Below are 15,564 nucleotides of genomic sequence, written 5' to 3'. Positions count from 1 at the left end.
TCGGACGCGCGATACCAGCATTTCAATCTGACCATAGCGAGGCAGTTTGAATCGGCGGAAGCTTCTTCGTTGACTGCGGCGTCCTGCAGATCTTCTTGCCCATATTAGCCAAGATATCCGCTGTTCGCGCCTCATCGCCAATAGTATTATCCTTTGATATCGTACCCCTGTTAGCAACGCCGGCTGGTCTCAGTGAACAGAAGAATTGGCGGCCGCGGCCGAGTCCGCCATGGCTGGCGCTCAATCCTGAATTGGATTGGGAGTGTAGCGACGTCGCCAGAGTCCTGCTTGTGTCGGGCAGGGACATGTCCCTGCTGTCGTCGCTGTCGCTGTAGCTGGAGACTTCCTCCGAATCGCTCGGTAACGCCTCTTGACCAGCCATGCTAGCGATATCCGGATGCCTTCCATTGTCCATGATTCCTATCAGAACGGCATCGCCTTGACTTGGACGTAGCCCGGGTCGACGCTTAGTTTTCCTGCTACCATGACTGGGAGGTGGGCGCTCAAGCTTCTCATAGCTTGCGGTTCGACGGGCACGGCGTTCCTCGTCGTGGTAGACTCTTGACCGCGACGGTATCTCGCTTTCCCATGATTGCGAGAATTCCTTCGCGTAAGGCTTGAAGGGGTTCGATTTTGATGTCGAGTGTTTCGACGGGCTGACTTGAACCAGCGGAATGTCTGGTGGAGGACTGATGCTTCGTCGGAAGGTTCTTCTTTTCGGGACCAGCAAGGGGCTATTCCGAGGCACCACGGCATCGGGGTCGTATCCGTTGTGGGCAGAAGCCGGAGCAGCGGCTGTAGTCATATCTTCAGTTGTGCGTCTTTTTCTGGTCACAGTGCCCAAGGGAATGCCCCAGGTTCTGCTACCTCCGTGATATGTTGTCTGAGTGGGTGCCTCGTAGTGGCGTGGGATATCCTTGTTAAAAGATGACTGTTGTCTCGTTGACCTGTGCTTTTCAACCGGTCTGTTGTACTTGTGCTCTGGCTGTATTCTCAATGCTCGACTTATGGGCACCCGAAGTGGCAAAGGGGTTGTGGCTGGGTTCTGTGTTTGAGGCATGTAGGCAGCAGGCGTGCCAGTGGTATGCGACTTCTGCAACGGAGGCGGGATCGGTTCTGAGTTTGATGACGGCGAGACCACCTTGGGGTGGGCATTATCTGGCTCAGATATGTCCATGATGATAGGGTCATCCTTGACACCCTCCCCATCGCCAGATGCGCGCCGTTTAGGTGCCCATGTCTCGATTGGACCTGGATAGGCGGCAGAATACGTAGGCAACTCCGCAGAGTGTTTCGACAGACGGGGAGTCGGGCTGCCTCTAGTCAAAGGAGATTGCGGACTTCTGTAAGGGTCGCGCTGTGGACGTGGAGGCAGGCTGGTGTATTTGCCAGGCGGCATCGGAGTCTATGGACGCGTGAGTTGGTCGCAGAGATGCGATGCGGGTGAGTCGACACAGGCTCCAGTAGCCTTGTCAAATAGCGTGCGTGCAGGTGGGAAAAAGACCAAACGAGAGCCTATTTTGTCTTGATTTCATCACAGGTTGGATGAGTGTGCCGACTCCAAAGCTCAGATGCGTTCCGTAGGCTGGAGGTAGAAGTGCTTGTCGGCTGAGCTGGTTCACCAAAGGCGCTAAAGTGATACTGGAACCCGGGTCTGAGGTGGAGTTGGGAGGCCTGGGACTGAATACGCGCTCACCACGTTGCGTTGGACGGCAGCAGAAGACCCCTCCTCTTCAAGGGTGCAGCTCAGCCACGTAGGAATAACCTGCATATGCATGTACCCACATCCAGTTTAGCTTACACAGTACTCGATTCTTTAAACCCCTGAGCACAGCACATACAAGAACATATCACAGTTCGGGCTGTCAAGCTTCGGTATCATCATTGTTGTAATGCAACCATGTAGGAATCAATGTATATAAAATATGTGTGTGATAGTACCGTGGTGTTACCAGTGTGGGTTTTGGCAGTGTGGTACGCAAACCAGTATAGCAAAACAAAGTGGATTCTGTGTGTGAGGGTGCAGATCATGCCTGCATACTACAGTATCTATGCAGTGCGATGCACGTTGAAAAGGAGGGGGAGGGTCTTGCAGGCTGCAACATGGTGTGCCCATGATCGCTCCCAAGCCTCCCTACTTCACCTCAAACCTAGGTTCAGAGTCTGGTAGCTCCTTTCGTAAATGAGATTACCCACTCCACGGATGTCCAGCCCATGAGACAAGTTCTGAGTGATAATTAGCAACCTCATCCTTTACAAAGTCATTCAACATTCTACGAACTCGGGCCCACGCTTTGCCTTTCCCCCAATACCCACGAGCACTGCCGAAACAGGGCGAAGGGAATCAGCATCGACTGCTTTGTTACCCGCATTGAATCTCTCTGACTGTCACACGCGTCCATGCCCTCCGATGGCGCATGAGGATGAATACATGACCCTGCCTGCAGGTAAGAGGCACAAGCCGACGAGGGGACAGATGTCCCTCGAGGACGAAGATGAGAAGGTGCGGAGAGAGATAAAATTCAGGGAGAGTTTGGCTTTCGCGGCGAGCTACATGCAGAAAATAAGAAGCAAACAAGCCGCCACGTCCTCCAGCTCGCACATCACCCCCGTCTCAACGAGAGCCTCCTCCCACAATGAAAGCAGGACGCCGGCAACGTCGCTACTCTCCACCACCGACGCGGGCCGACCCGCCAGCGGTCGTATCAGCCGCGGCCGCCTCTCCTTCCGACCATCAAATGCCAGTGGCCTCGCCGACCTTGCCAACAAGAATACGATATCAAGGGACAATACCACCGGCGACGAGGAGCGGGAGGCGAAGCTCTTGGCTAAAATGGGCAAGAAGATCTGCAACACGTCGCAGCAGGCAACAAAGTCCGAGGCGGGTCACGGCGAGTGGCGTAACAGGGGCAGCAGAGTGCGCAGAGGCCTAAGTGAAGCCCTGGACGAAGACCTCGCCCAGCTGGAGGAGGATCCGTTCGAGGGCTGGGGTGAACCCTTGCCCCTACGCATGCCGTCCCCTCCCTCCTCAATTGTGGATCCGGAGGGTTTTCAGAAGGAGATTCCGGACTCATGAGCGCTGTGTCATTGGACAAGGAGGCCAGGCAGTAGCTAGGCAAAATAAGGAACAAGACAGAGTTTAAAATAGCTCATAAATGATAAAGGTCGAGGCCGGGCTGTAGCTATATGCTGTATGACCGCTTTGAAATTGTTCTCTTTGACGCAATGAGTCAAATTGGCCGAAAACCAAGGGGACTAATGAGGGGAGGATTCAATAGAGGCTGCTTGCTGAAATATTGCAACGGAATCACAATCTTTTCAAACAATTATTTGCCTTGCAGGAAATTCTTTCAAGGTGGACACTAAAAATGGGTTGGGAGCGTTGAAAGAAAAATCTTACAAACTCGGCAAATGCTTCGGACCAAACCTCTCATCTCGCGTCGTAAAACTTGCATTTCCATTTCTTCAAGACCACAATACATAACTGCCTACATTCAGCCATGAATATCCCACCTAGGTACCATCTGATCGTATCTAGCTGATGAATTCAAGTAGAGTAGTCAAGAAAGCCAGCAGACACAACTCTACCTCTCTTTCTTATCCCTCTGGATCTGGTCTGCCGTATAGTACTCATTAAGCTCCAGAAGGTACTCGTCGAACTTCTCTGCCTCCTTAATCACGGTTTTAAGGTGTTCATAGCCCATAGGCTCGCGTTGGTACGTGGCCAACTCCCGCGCGGTAGAAATGGCGTTGCGGATCTGGCGGCCATTTAGCTCAGCCTTGGCCAGCACCTCAATCTCGTTGCTGATCTCCTTGAACTTGATGCCGTATCCGATATCCGGCCCTGGATACACGTGGCCAACATCTCTGAGCTTCTCTTGCTCCAGACGCTGGAGTCGTTCCAAGAAGTTCTTCCAGATCTGTAACCGCTGGTCCCACTCCAGGGTCTTGTACCGCAGGTTGAGCTGGATGCGTGACTTGAAAGCCTCATCGAGAATGCCCACGCGGTTGCTTGTTAGGATCAGAATCCCTGTTATTCGTGTTAGCAGTTTTTAGGTGATTGTTATCTGACACGACATGTAAAGTGAAAAGAGCCGTGTAATACCATCATAATATTCAAGCACCCTCAAAAACAGTCACGAGTGCATTTCGTTCGAGATTGGAAACGGACCGCTGCTCTAGGAAGACGTCCGCCTCATCCAAGAGGACAACTGCAATCAATGAGCAATGCTTCCCAGGAGATTGAGCCAAACGGCCAGAACTCACCACAGTCCCACTTCTTTCCTAAGAGCAAGACAGCCTCGAGGTACTGCATAGAGTCAGACATTATCTTCATGAGAGCAGATAGAGTGAGCACTCATGTACTCTACTTAACACTTACATTCTCTACATCTTCAGCCTTTGTACCGATATCTCCGCAGGTCACCCTGTAGAGAGGTCTCCGCGCAATCTCGGCAACACTTGAGCTATGGTTAGCTTCTATACGAGAGGGAATTGTATGCAGTCAATCAAAACTCAAATACCTTTCCGCGGTTAAAGTCTTGCCGGTTCCAGGTCCCCTTTGTCACATTTTCGACAGTTAGTGGAGTGTTGGTGCGAAGCGGTTGGGAAGAACATCTTACCCATGTAAAAGAATGAAAAGCCCATTGCCTTTCCCAGTGATGAGATCCGTGTTCTCTGAGGCGCGCACCCGGTTTGTGACGACAGCCTGGATGAGGAGCTTGGTCTCTTCTTCGATGACGAGGAATTCAAAGGCTTCGGTATTCCATACCACGTCTCTTACATAATGGACGTCAAGATTGACTATAAATCGTGAGCACCTCGCAGTCTTGTCAGATTTCGTGCTTGAATACTAACCCCATTCCTTCTTCTGCATATTGAAACCCGGTATTGACGTAGGAAGACACATAAAGAACTCGTCTCCGAGGTCTGGGTCGTCCTGCAACATGTATTCGGCTTCCAACTCATCCTCCTCGGGCGTCGCGCGCGCTCGGTCCAACTTGTCGCCACGATGCATTTGCTTATGAGTGGCGATATCGACCATGAAGCGAGCAGACATCTGAAATCATTAATGAGCGGATCACGCCGTAGACAAGGTCGCTTTGCAAGCACAAGGAAATGAGAGCTCACCGGATTCTGCATGCCATCCTCTGATTCAGTGTGGAGCGAGACATAATTCCTTGTGCGGCACCTCCAGAACATGTGTCCACGCTTGCGAAGTGCCTCGATTTCATCCTCGCTGGCGAACTCCATCGGATACAGGCGTAGATCCAGGATATTAAATGGTTCCTCAAGAGATGGAATGTCATATATATCGATATCTTTATGTGTTTTGCTGAAGTTTCCGTCAAAAGCCCACGTGTATGTAGAGACTGACGCCGAGAACGAGTCTGGAGATTGTCTCACGTGGAGCCAATCTTCTGCGACAGATGCTGTTCGCTGTGACAGGGCGCTGTTGTTTCCTTGTGATATGATGATTTGGCCTGGAACCTAGACACTTGCTGTAAGTTCATGTTGGAGCGAACAGGTTTCGGCCATCTCCGGCATGCCGTTGGCTGTAAGAGATGACGGGCTTGCTTACTATGAGGTATTTCATGTACTGAGCGGAGATCTTCCCTTCCCCCATAAGACTTTTGACACTTTGCCATTCTTCTTCCATGCGAGACTCAACATAATCCCGGAAACAGTCCACGTACACCCGGGTTGCTTGGGGCAGCTTGTCGATTTCGTCATGGATTTCCACGCGTCTGTGGAAGTACCAAATGTAAGGATACAGAATCTCGTCATCCTCTCCGTCGTTATTCGCTTCATTGAAATCTGGATGAGGAATCCCTTCAAGAGCTACGTCCGCGATCCAGGCTAATGCTTCCCTTAGTTCGGGAGCGATGAGGGAGATCTCTTCTCCCTTCAGAAGAAATGAGGCATCTATCCCCAGGCCAATATCACCTTGATTCCGGGGCGGATTCTTCACCGGTTTATCACAGCACTGGTAATCCTTGTACACGATAAGTGCGATCTCTTTGTTCCTCTCAAGATAGAGCTCAAAGTTGTTGATGGGTTGGCTCCCTCTTAGGTGCGCATCGAACGGGCCGCTTTCGACTACCCAAGGCTCGTCGAGGAAGTACTTGTGATCGCTCCTCCACTTGTGGCACTCCACCCTGTGGACTATTTGCGCTCTGGGAGGGCCCTGCTGCTTCTTAGCTGTAGCCCTCAGCCGATCGATCTCCTTCACCTTCTCAGAGACCTCGTCTATGGCCTTGCTGAGGTCCTGGTCAGAAATCTCGGGCGAGATTTCCAGGCAGTGACATATAAGTGCTCGCCAGTCCACGAGGGTGGGCATAGGGCGAGCACTTGGTTGAGATCCCTGTTCTCGCCTTGGAGGAGGCTGCGGAGGAAGCGGCGGTCGTCCTGAAGCCTCTGGGGTTGGATGTTAGTCTCAACAACTCCAGAAACATATTAAAAGTCAAAGGGCCTAACCGGAGGCCGTCTCGGCAACGTCAGAAGAGACGTCGGAAACGGAGCGAGCATTAGGCCTAGAGTCAGACGAAGCGTCGCGGCTGTCTGCTGGTCTTCTATGCAAGCGGTAGCTCGTACGGGCCTCCCCGGCCAAGGCGCGCTGCCCCACCGGCTGGTATCGTGAAGCTTTGCGTCTCTCTGGCATCACGTCTTGTCTCTCTTGACCATTGGGTCACTTTTGAGCTGATTTCGGAGATGGTGGCGGGGCAGCCTGGTCATCAGCAGATGCATGTGCAGATCGTCCAACTGGTGGGGGCCAGCTGCACCTACCATTGGTTCGTCGTATGTTCTGTGCAGCCACAGAATCAGTAAGCATACTCCGGAGAAACTACATCCGAGAGGCGCATAACCGTCTTCGATTCCTGCAGTCGAATGAAGCTGAAGATGCTCACCATGGGACCGCTACCGGTCGACCATTAAAAGGCTACTCCTATGCCAATCATTGGGTCCTCTAGTGTCCGCAGTATTGAGCCAACCACTTTTTGGTGTCCTGTTTTACCTCGCAAAGTGTCCAATGCTGGGTCAGAAAGTCCTCAACGTTGGAAAAGGCAAGAACCAAGAGCGGCGGTCGAAGTTCTCAAAACTAACATCATGGACGCTCTGCTTGAAGAGATCAACTTACAATTGCGCCTCCTGCCGGATCGTCTCAAAGATCCGAGAATGTCTTGTCCTTCTTAGTTTGCTTATCGCCTGGATCTTTTGATGACCTCTTCTTTGGTCCAGGCTTCTTGGTACTGTCCTGTTTAATGATTTTGGCCAGGATCGCCCATGATGCTTGACTCTAATATCCAAGACGTGAGCCAACTGTCTTGCAGCCGGCTGGCCAGAACATGCCAGTAAGGGTGATTCGAATCATAGAGATAAACTTCGACAGATTTAAACTCTCCCATTCCAGTGATTGGAGGTGGAGGTGCCATGCTCCTTTAACTACCGAGGTGCTCCGCTATCGACAAGTGAGGGTTTTTGAGACATAGATTGAATGACCCTTTTCATTCTGTCCCTTGGCAAATACCGACTAGGATTCATCTGTTGACCATGAACACCAATACTACAGCACAACCCAAAGCCGCGTGCGTGAACTCACCAGAGACCTGTTAATGGAGGAAATAAAACCAAGCCCAAGCCTAAAGCAATCGATCCATGGTCACATGCGCGCAAGAGCAGAGGCGAATCGGTCAAGACGGGGGGTATATAATTTTCCGAGTCAAACGCCAGCTGCTAACAAAGACGGGCCGCTGAGTGTGCTCTCCAGGTCCGTCTCAACTTTCCCTCTTCACATCGAACGACGTCGCATGAAACGACGATACGTTTCCCTTACTGATCCCCGTCCCTCTCTTCCAGAACCTCCTTGCTCAGACGAAGCACAGTCCTTGCACTTAGGCGTGCCTCCTGGCCCTCCTCTTCTTGGAGGCACACTTGCTCTTGACCTTGCCGTTGGTCTCGACAGCGGCACCTACCTGTGCCGGGGAAGACTGTCCGGACGAGCCTGCGCGAGGGATCTCGGTCAGCTTCACGGGGCTGTCATAGCCGCCACTCCAGCCGATGACCTCGGGGCACTCCCCCTCGTACTTGGACTTGGCGACGAGCTCATTTCCAAGGGGGGCGCCGGCTGCGGTGGGCGTGGCGGTGGGCACGAGGAGAGTAGAGTTGCCACGCACCGTAACGGTCGCCGTGACGGTCGCCGTCGGGGCCGCGCAGGTCGGGGCCGCGGTCACGGCCGGCTCGTCGGTGCAGGCGGCCCCGGCGATGGAGAACTTGGGCGTCTGGGCGTAGATGATGTAGACGTTGGTGCCGTTGATGGCGTTGCTGGGGGGGGGTTCCAAGGTCAGCGATGTGGTCAAAGCATCAGTAATGAGATGAGGGCGTAATGTTGACTTACAACTGGTAACCGTACGTGGGGTCAACGTCGCAGGGGACCTTGACAGTGGTCTCGCCAGTGGTGGCGTCGACGCCGTAGGAGACGGGGGCGTAGTACGGGGGCCAGTTGACAAAGTTGACCAGGTAGACGCTGAAGTTCTCGGGGTCGGTATCGACCGAGGACCACTGCAGATCAAAGGTGGAACCGCGGGTCAGGGTCGAGTTGACAGTCGGGTTCGAGAACTGGATGGCCGACGCCAGGGGCGCGGCCAGAGCGAGCAGCGACAGGAATTGCATCACGACGACAGACGAATTATTATCGGATTATTTTTCAATTTAAAAGAATGTGTTTTGGGCCTTGCGGGTCAGGCCTTGTCGGTCTGTGTATTCAAAGAATGACTTGGGTGAGTGAGCCCTGGGGTTGAAGGAAAAAAGAGGAGAGAGAGCAAGATCGCTCCGATGCCATCTCAGGGGACTGATGCCGCTTTTAATCCCCGAAGACAGGGAAATTGCTTGTTAGCTCTCATCTCGCTGCCTTGACACCTGCCATCTCGTTTGGGGAAAGCCAAGAGGGCCTGCATGCAACGCTACCATGCATGCGAGCTTGATAAGGGGCAATCTCCAGGGGTCCCACTCAGCTTTGAGTTATGCTCGGTCTTGTTCCTGACACGACGTTTGATTCCCCAGATCAGCTTCAGCCCTACATCTATCTCCCTTACTGCACGGACGATGGGTTCGGTGGAACGTGCTGACGTCTCATGAGAAGAGCTGAGGCATTTTAGGCATTTTGTACGACGACGACGACGACGACGACGACGAGAACAGCGACGACAACCTCACACACTGGAGAACCGGCCCGGGACAACAGACTCCCGCCGAGAAGCAATTTTGCACTAGACCCACAGGAGCGGCTTATCCTATACGAGCTGACATCCTGCGGCTCTTTTTTGACGCTTGGTCGTATGGTTCGCGAATCCGTTTGGGCACTTGGCCTGAACAAGCCTGGGCTGGCTCCTGGAAGCGCTTGACAACCGCGGGGCGAGGACGTGCACGACGATGTAATTTGGCCCGGTGCCTGCCAAGCCTGCAGGCCATCACACGTGCAATTTAACCGTAATGACCAAAGCGCTCGGTGCCAAACAATCTTGATGAACAGTGACCAACAATCTGCAAGTCTCGGCTGACCACAACCGAGAGTGTCTTAGCAAAATCAACCCTTTACATGGGTAGATGTATATCCCCCTATCAAAACTGTGTGCATGTCTTCAGGTGATACTCAAGGACAATTCTAGTCCACAAGAACGACGAGTTTCCTTGCTGACACAGAGCCCGACTTCAGCTCTCGAAGCCCCTCCAATATGGAGCTAAAACCACGGCCAACAACCTGCACGGAATGGGTTCCCAATTTTCGCTCGTCAAGTAGACGCTAAAATACGACAGTGCAGTCGCAGGCTACAGCATGCAACGCCAGGTTGGCGAAAATGTTGACAATGAAGTACTAGATGTATCTGAGCAGCATGATAGAAGAGAGGAAACAAAACAGAAGCACGAAAACCAGCATTATGCACTGAAATCGGGCTATTTGTCATTCCTGACCACCGGCCGAAACCGTGCACGAATCCTAGGCTTCTCCCACATCGCACAAGTGCGAAAGTCGCGATCAAAAATGACCTCCTCGCCAGGGACCAACTCCACGTCAAAGTTCCAGAGCACTCCGGCAATGAAGAGCCGGGTCTGGCGCCACGCCGATCCCATGCCGGGGCAGCTTCGCGGTCCGCGGCTGAAAGGCCAGAAGGCGTCCCTCGCGCCGTTCGCAAATGAGGCATCCCAATACTTGTGGTCATGCGGGAGCCATCGCTGCGGCTTGAACTGGTCCGGGTCTTTGAAGAACCGAGTGCTTCGCGTGAATGCGAAGTGGGCGTACTGGACGGTGATCCCCTTTTCGATGTAGTGACCATTTACAACTGCACCAGGCGAGATACGGGGCAGCCCGTTCGCACCGATGACTGTCATGCGAAGTGTCTCCATGAGACAAGCATTGAGAAGTCGGAGATGGGCCACTGCTTCAGTGTCGATCTCGTTACTGCTCTTAAACGCTCGAATCTCCTCGACAAGGCGCTGGTAATTGACTGGATCCTGGATTAGAAATTCGAGCGTGTACAGGAACTGGCTTGAGATTGGTTCATAGCCCGCACTCAGAAGTTGACCAGCCACGATCTCCATGTGTTTGAGCTCATTCTTGTTAGGTTCAGGGACTTCCGGAGGGCATAGATGTTCGAAATAGTCGAGATGTGTAGTATTGCCTCGGCGATTAATCCGTGCAACAACTTCTTCGTGGTTCAGGCCCAAAGTTCGTGGAAGTGTAGCCAGTTACGAGGGAGGAACGAAGAGAAATTTCAGTGGTGCCAGAAGACGGAACTTCTTCGTAACGGCATTGACAGCGAGGAAGAAGTTGACCGCCCAGAGTGCATCAAGTAGAGATGTATTTTTCACTGCCTGTTGTTAGTACAAGAATGTGTGTGAGGAAAATGCGATTCAATCGCGAGGTTCACTTGCTTGTCTGCATCTGCTTCATCTCTCTACTGTACGCCATATCTGCCGATATATCGAGGGCGAGCCAGTTAGTCCACTTCAACTTAGAAGTCAGCATCTCACACAAAGCTGTCACTGATCTGTGATTTGCTGATAAATACCTGTAAAAGGTCCACACCATTCTTTTCGTTCCCAAATTCTTTCATCCTGTCTAGGAAATAGTCAAGATGCTTGTGCAACGCAGGCTCCTTAGCCTGAAGAGATTTAACGCTGAAGGCCCGTGAGAGGTTCTTCCGAACCACGCGATGTCTGACTGGGTCTCTTTCCCAGATGATTCCGTCTTCGCCTTTACCCAAGTCCAGCCAATCTGTCCTGGTGAAGTGCTCCAAATGCTTCGTATGAGAGTCGTAAATATCTGGTACGTGTTGTGAGCTTTCTCGGTGCTCTCTTGAGGCCTGCGTCCAAAATTGTGACATACCTTCCGATGCTTTTGGAGTATTGAAAACGACTTCATTGGGGCCGATTCGGACAACATCGCCTGTATAGGACATGTCAGTGTCTGACTCAAGTCTATGATTCCGAGACTCACCATATTGATCCAGTACCCGTGAAACTGCCCACGGATATCGTCCCCCAAGCCTCGTGCCGTTAGCTCACAACTTTTCGACAGCCAAAATTGGGTTTAGAAGCTTACCAATGATACGCCAACCACACGTTTGAAACAGCAGCAAGACGTGGCCCGGGGTATTTCGACAAAGGGTGGAAATGCAGGAGGTAGATACATCGAGTTGCAGCATACAGTGCCCCCTTGGGACTGCCAGCACGTTTCTACAAAGTCACATTAAGGCCTGAAAGCTTTTGACTTACGACTGCAAAAGCTAACCCTGCCCATTGGCCTCGCGTGAAGCCAAGTTCTGCGACTAGGCTAAAAGGAGAGCTTGATGTCATTGCTGATGTCTTGGTAAACTCAACACCTTTGCGAATATTTGTGGGATGAGAGCTGTGAGGCCAAGATGGAGTCTGAAATCAATGGCCACGAATGGCTGGCAGCGGATGGAGCCGAGCCTCCAAAAGTGGGACAGATTCGGGACAGTGGAAGTGATCGGTCTGGCTCCACGGAGCACGGCTTCGGATCACGGAGTGGATGCTAAGTCAACCCACAACGGCTCGATATTCTTGCGCTTACCCCTCAATCGAAATTGGTGTTGGTTTCAGTGCCCAGTGAGGTCGCTTGCACGCGTGCCAACGAAAAATGGCGCTCTTTGTTCTGCAAGATTGCGGCGCAGCGACGGCCGGAGCTGGCGGGTGGTGGTTACGTACGGGCAGAATCCGAGGCTGGATGGCACAGCGCACACCACACGGATGGTAATTTCGATGGCGAGGGCGCTCTTGTAGAGATGGCGCTCGACCATTGGACGACCCGGGCAGCGGATATGGGCATGGGTCCCGATGTGGTAGCGTTGGTTGCTAGCGTCGCAGGGCAATGAAATCTACGCTTTCCAATGCTGGTGGACTGATGCGCGATCGTCGTCGTGGTGAAGAGCTTTGTTATGGAAGAGTGAGACCGTTCCATCTGCAGAATTGAGTTTAGTCGGGCGGCTTGCCAGCGTGGGCATCATGGTCGAACATATCAAATCAACCAATCTCATTTGCATGGGCGGGTATCCTCCTATCAAAAACCGGTGCATCCAAAGACGCACAGACAACCTGAAAAGACCCAACCAAAAGTGAAACACCCAGCGAACACCCCATACCCATCGCCATCGCTATCAACATCACCAAAACCCGCTTCCCTCCCAGAGCTATCTAAGCAGCCGATGCCTCGTTGTTCAACTCGTCAAAGCACACGCACAGCGCGGCCATGAGGGCAAAGTCGACGCCCGGGGCGACGGCCAGGCCGTACTCGTTCTGGCCCGTGGCGAAGGTGGTGAAGCTCTTGAACATGGACTTGCGGGTGATGCGGGCGACGACGGCGTTCCTGGTCTCGTCGACGATGTCGGCAGTCGAGTCGCGCCAGTTGCCCTTCATCGAGAGCGTCTCCTCCTTCCCTCCTGCGGCCGAGGTGAAGGTTGCTGTGGCCTTGGAGCCGACGACTGAGAGGCGTTGTTAGCAGCTTCTCAGTAGGATGGGAATGATAAGACGGGTGATGGATGAATCGTCACGAGCAGGCAACGAAGTGGAGGTACTCACGAGAAAACCCGCTCTTAACCTCAAAGAACTTCGTTCCGTTCGGGTCAACCGCCTTGAAGTAGTTGTGAACAAGATGAAAGTGCTCCTTCTTGACGTCAAACAGGTGGTTGCCATTGACGTCGTGGAAGGACTTGCGGCTGGTGATCCAGCTCGGGTCGACCTTGAAGACGGGATGGGGCGGCTGGCCGTTCTGGGGGTCGAGCTTGATGTCGAAGGCGTCGCCGGTGATGGACATGACCTTTTCCTTGATGATGAGCTTGGTCTCCTGGTGCGGGTTGATGAACTGCGGAAAGCACCCGATGGCCGGGTTTATGGGCTGAAGTTGACTCATGGTGGCGATCTTGTTTGGTGTCTTATGTCGTCTATGGGAATAAAGGTGGTGGATTTTCGTACAGCATGGAACTTGGATTTGATCATGGGAGATGAAAACAATGTATCAGAAGATCCTGGGTCCAGAGTTTGAGGCCTCACATGTAAGCTGACGGTCGGCGTTCAGCTGGAGCCAGCCGCAAGGGATCAGGGTCAGGGACAGACGTTGTTGTACGGCGGCCGGAGTGGGGGCTAGATAGTGGCTTATCATCCAAGGTTCAAGCTGCGCCACAAACACTGTGCCACAGACAGGTGGAGCATTCGCGTTTGCTGCTCAAGGATCCTCCTCCTCCAACTGAGACCTCTCCCGCCACATGCAGCCCCAAGGAATGCATGCACATGTGTGAGACGAAACAAGACATAGGCAGTGTGGCGGACTGATGTATCATGCTGCGACATGACGAAGATCTCGAGGATCTAGCCATTGACCACACGTGACATCTAGGTACGTCTGGAATGCATCGGCATCACAGCGACTGCATCGAGGACAAGCTTTCGTTAGACAATACTTTCATACAGGATTCTCTAGGGTATCCACAACTCAATCACACACCAAACCTTCCTTTGCCCTCCCGTCACACGCACTACCTTTAGACACGAACGTCGAGCAGGGTGAGCAGCCACCGAAGCTGAACATCCCCGAGAGTGATGGCGATCAGCCGCAGGAGCTCATCCTCAATCCTTCACACTCTTCCTCATCCAGCCTATCGCACGTGTCCTTTGAGCAGTCTATCCCAGATAGGCGCATAAGACCGGGGCAGGCTAGCCACACCATTGAGGTTGTACGCTCCGTTGTACAAGCTGAGCACCTCCCGACCACCGCACGCCCGTGTCGCGTCACCTGTGCAGTTCATGTTGCATCGCGAAGGGTCCACGAGGGTCGCCGCCGTCGACAGCCAGTTGCCGCACCAGCACTCCTCGCCGTACTCGAGCCCGGCGTAGAGCCAGCCGCTCGTACCACAGATGTTGAAGCATGACTCCGGCGTCATGTCAAGGGCCGCCGTGCGGGACTTGTTCAGCGCCCGCGACCCATCGCCAGGCTCTGCGTAACACCCGGCAGCACTGTACGTGATGTTGTTTGAAGGGTGTGGGGGAGGCGGTGGCGGAGACAGGTAGACCGAAAGCGTGTTGTCGCTGCCACAGATCTGCTGCGCGTTGCCTGCGCACACCGTATCGCACTGTCCATTGTCGACCGGGAAGGCCCCGTTCTGAATGGCGTTGCTGCACCAGCACTGCGAGCCATATTCAAGGCCGAGGAAGGTGTAGTTGGTGCACAATCCCGCACACTTGTCTATGGTCATCAGTAGATCGTCCTCGAGGAAGAAGTCCGGCAGGGCCCGGCCATTTGGGCCCTCGTTGTAGCATCCCAAGGGAAGAGCCGGCGGGAATGGTGAAGGGGTTCCGCAGGCAGCAGAAGTCGTGGACCATTTCGTCTTTGTGACAGTGGCAAAAGCTGTGACGACGAGAACAGAAGTCCAGGTTGTGCTCGTTGTTGAGGAGTTGCTTGAAAATGTCGAGGTGACAGTTGGGACGGGTGTCGGAATGACTGTTTTCGAAGCACCTGGACTTGTTAGACTCAATGAAGATTTGGGTGTTGAGCTTGGAATTGACTTGCTCTGTGTTGAGGAGCTGCTCGAGGACGTCTGAGTGACTGTAGGTCCGACGGTGCCGGTCCCCGACGGGCTCTGCGTTGAAGAAGTCGTGGTTGGGCTTGGCGTTCCCGTGCCACCAGGAGAAGTCGAACTTGAGCTAGTTGAAGTGCTGCTAGATGATGTTGAGGGTACTGGAGTGTTTGTCGAAGGGACTGTGGTGCTGCAACCACTTGTAGTGCCACTGCCTGTCGCGGTGCCACTCCCTGTTGTGGTTTGTGCAATGGTTGAGACGAAGTTGGAGCCGAATAGGACGAGCGCGAGGCTTAGGCAAAGATTCTTGGGCGCCATGGCCACCACGCGAGGGCTTAGCAGGATGGATAGATGCTAGCTGTTCTAATCAGTAACATGCAGGCCAATGGATGCTTCGACGACGATATCGATGCAACCTCAGCGACGGAGAGAGGAAGAAGCCTGAACGAGCAACGATGGGTCTTGCGGGCGTAAAGAT

At 53.2% G+C, this 15,564-nt stretch overlaps 8 protein-coding genes across 8 annotated transcripts; 1 reads left to right on the top strand and 7 right to left on the bottom strand.

Annotated features, from left to right (window-relative positions):
- Nucleotides 1-22: 22 nt before the first annotated feature.
- Nucleotides 23-1,399, bottom strand: INS49_004069 (uncharacterized protein; the record flags this gene model as incomplete). Its single annotated transcript, XM_043164859.1, has 1 exon — nucleotides 23-1,399. One exon carries the CDS (start codon nucleotides 1,397-1,399, stop codon nucleotides 23-25), a length of 1,377 nt encoding a protein of 458 aa, XP_043018509.1.
- A 1,011-nt stretch (nucleotides 1,400-2,410) lies between these two features.
- INS49_004068 (uncharacterized protein) lies at nucleotides 2,411-3,076 on the top strand (the record flags this gene model as incomplete). The annotated part of the gene is made up of 1 exon (XM_043164858.1): nucleotides 2,411-3,076. The coding sequence occupies one exon, from the start codon at nucleotides 2,411-2,413 to the stop codon at nucleotides 3,074-3,076; it is 666 nt and encodes a 221-aa protein (XP_043018508.1).
- A 508-nt stretch (nucleotides 3,077-3,584) lies between these two features.
- INS49_004067 (uncharacterized protein) lies at nucleotides 3,585-6,789 on the bottom strand (the record flags this gene model as incomplete). Its single annotated transcript, XM_043164857.1, has 10 exons — nucleotides 3,585-4,030; nucleotides 4,125-4,211; nucleotides 4,267-4,309; nucleotides 4,382-4,460; nucleotides 4,524-4,559; nucleotides 4,623-4,731; nucleotides 4,858-5,059; nucleotides 5,131-5,490; nucleotides 5,582-6,256; nucleotides 6,787-6,789. The coding sequence occupies 10 exons, from the start codon at nucleotides 6,787-6,789 to the stop codon at nucleotides 3,585-3,587; spliced, it is 2,040 nt and encodes a 679-aa protein (XP_043018507.1).
- A 1,103-nt stretch (nucleotides 6,790-7,892) lies between these two features.
- INS49_004066 (uncharacterized protein) lies at nucleotides 7,893-8,670 on the bottom strand (the record flags this gene model as incomplete). The annotated part of the gene is made up of 2 exons (XM_043164856.1): nucleotides 7,893-8,322; nucleotides 8,396-8,670. 2 exons carry the CDS (start codon nucleotides 8,668-8,670, stop codon nucleotides 7,893-7,895), a joined length of 705 nt encoding a protein of 234 aa, XP_043018506.1.
- A 1,281-nt stretch (nucleotides 8,671-9,951) lies between these two features.
- On the bottom strand, nucleotides 9,952-10,596 carry INS49_004065 (uncharacterized protein; the record flags this gene model as incomplete). Its single annotated transcript, XM_043164855.1, has 1 exon — nucleotides 9,952-10,596. One exon carries the CDS (start codon nucleotides 10,594-10,596, stop codon nucleotides 9,952-9,954), a length of 645 nt encoding a protein of 214 aa, XP_043018505.1.
- A 147-nt stretch (nucleotides 10,597-10,743) lies between these two features.
- Nucleotides 10,744-11,497, bottom strand: INS49_004064 (uncharacterized protein; the record flags this gene model as incomplete). Its single annotated transcript, XM_043164854.1, has 5 exons — nucleotides 10,744-10,865; nucleotides 10,957-11,002; nucleotides 11,067-11,320; nucleotides 11,384-11,443; nucleotides 11,491-11,497. The coding sequence occupies 5 exons, from the start codon at nucleotides 11,495-11,497 to the stop codon at nucleotides 10,744-10,746; spliced, it is 489 nt and encodes a 162-aa protein (XP_043018504.1).
- A 1,214-nt stretch (nucleotides 11,498-12,711) lies between these two features.
- INS49_004063 (uncharacterized protein) lies at nucleotides 12,712-13,426 on the bottom strand (the record flags this gene model as incomplete). Its single annotated transcript, XM_043164853.1, has 2 exons — nucleotides 12,712-12,998; nucleotides 13,096-13,426. 2 exons carry the CDS (start codon nucleotides 13,424-13,426, stop codon nucleotides 12,712-12,714), a joined length of 618 nt encoding a protein of 205 aa, XP_043018503.1.
- A 742-nt stretch (nucleotides 13,427-14,168) lies between these two features.
- INS49_004062 (uncharacterized protein) lies at nucleotides 14,169-14,765 on the bottom strand (the record flags this gene model as incomplete). The annotated part of the gene is made up of 1 exon (XM_043164852.1): nucleotides 14,169-14,765. One exon carries the CDS (start codon nucleotides 14,763-14,765, stop codon nucleotides 14,169-14,171), a length of 597 nt encoding a protein of 198 aa, XP_043018502.1.
- Nucleotides 14,766-15,564: the final 799 nt, after the last annotated feature.

This window comes from Diaporthe citri (genome assembly GCF_014595645.1).
Source record: "Diaporthe citri strain NFHF-8-4 chromosome Unknown scaffold_11, whole genome shotgun sequence".
In the NCBI taxonomy this organism is placed as follows: domain Eukaryota; kingdom Fungi; phylum Ascomycota; class Sordariomycetes; order Diaporthales; family Diaporthaceae; genus Diaporthe; species Diaporthe citri.
The sequence above is the reverse complement of the archived record's forward strand: the minus strand, read 5'-3'. Positions and strand labels throughout refer to the sequence as shown.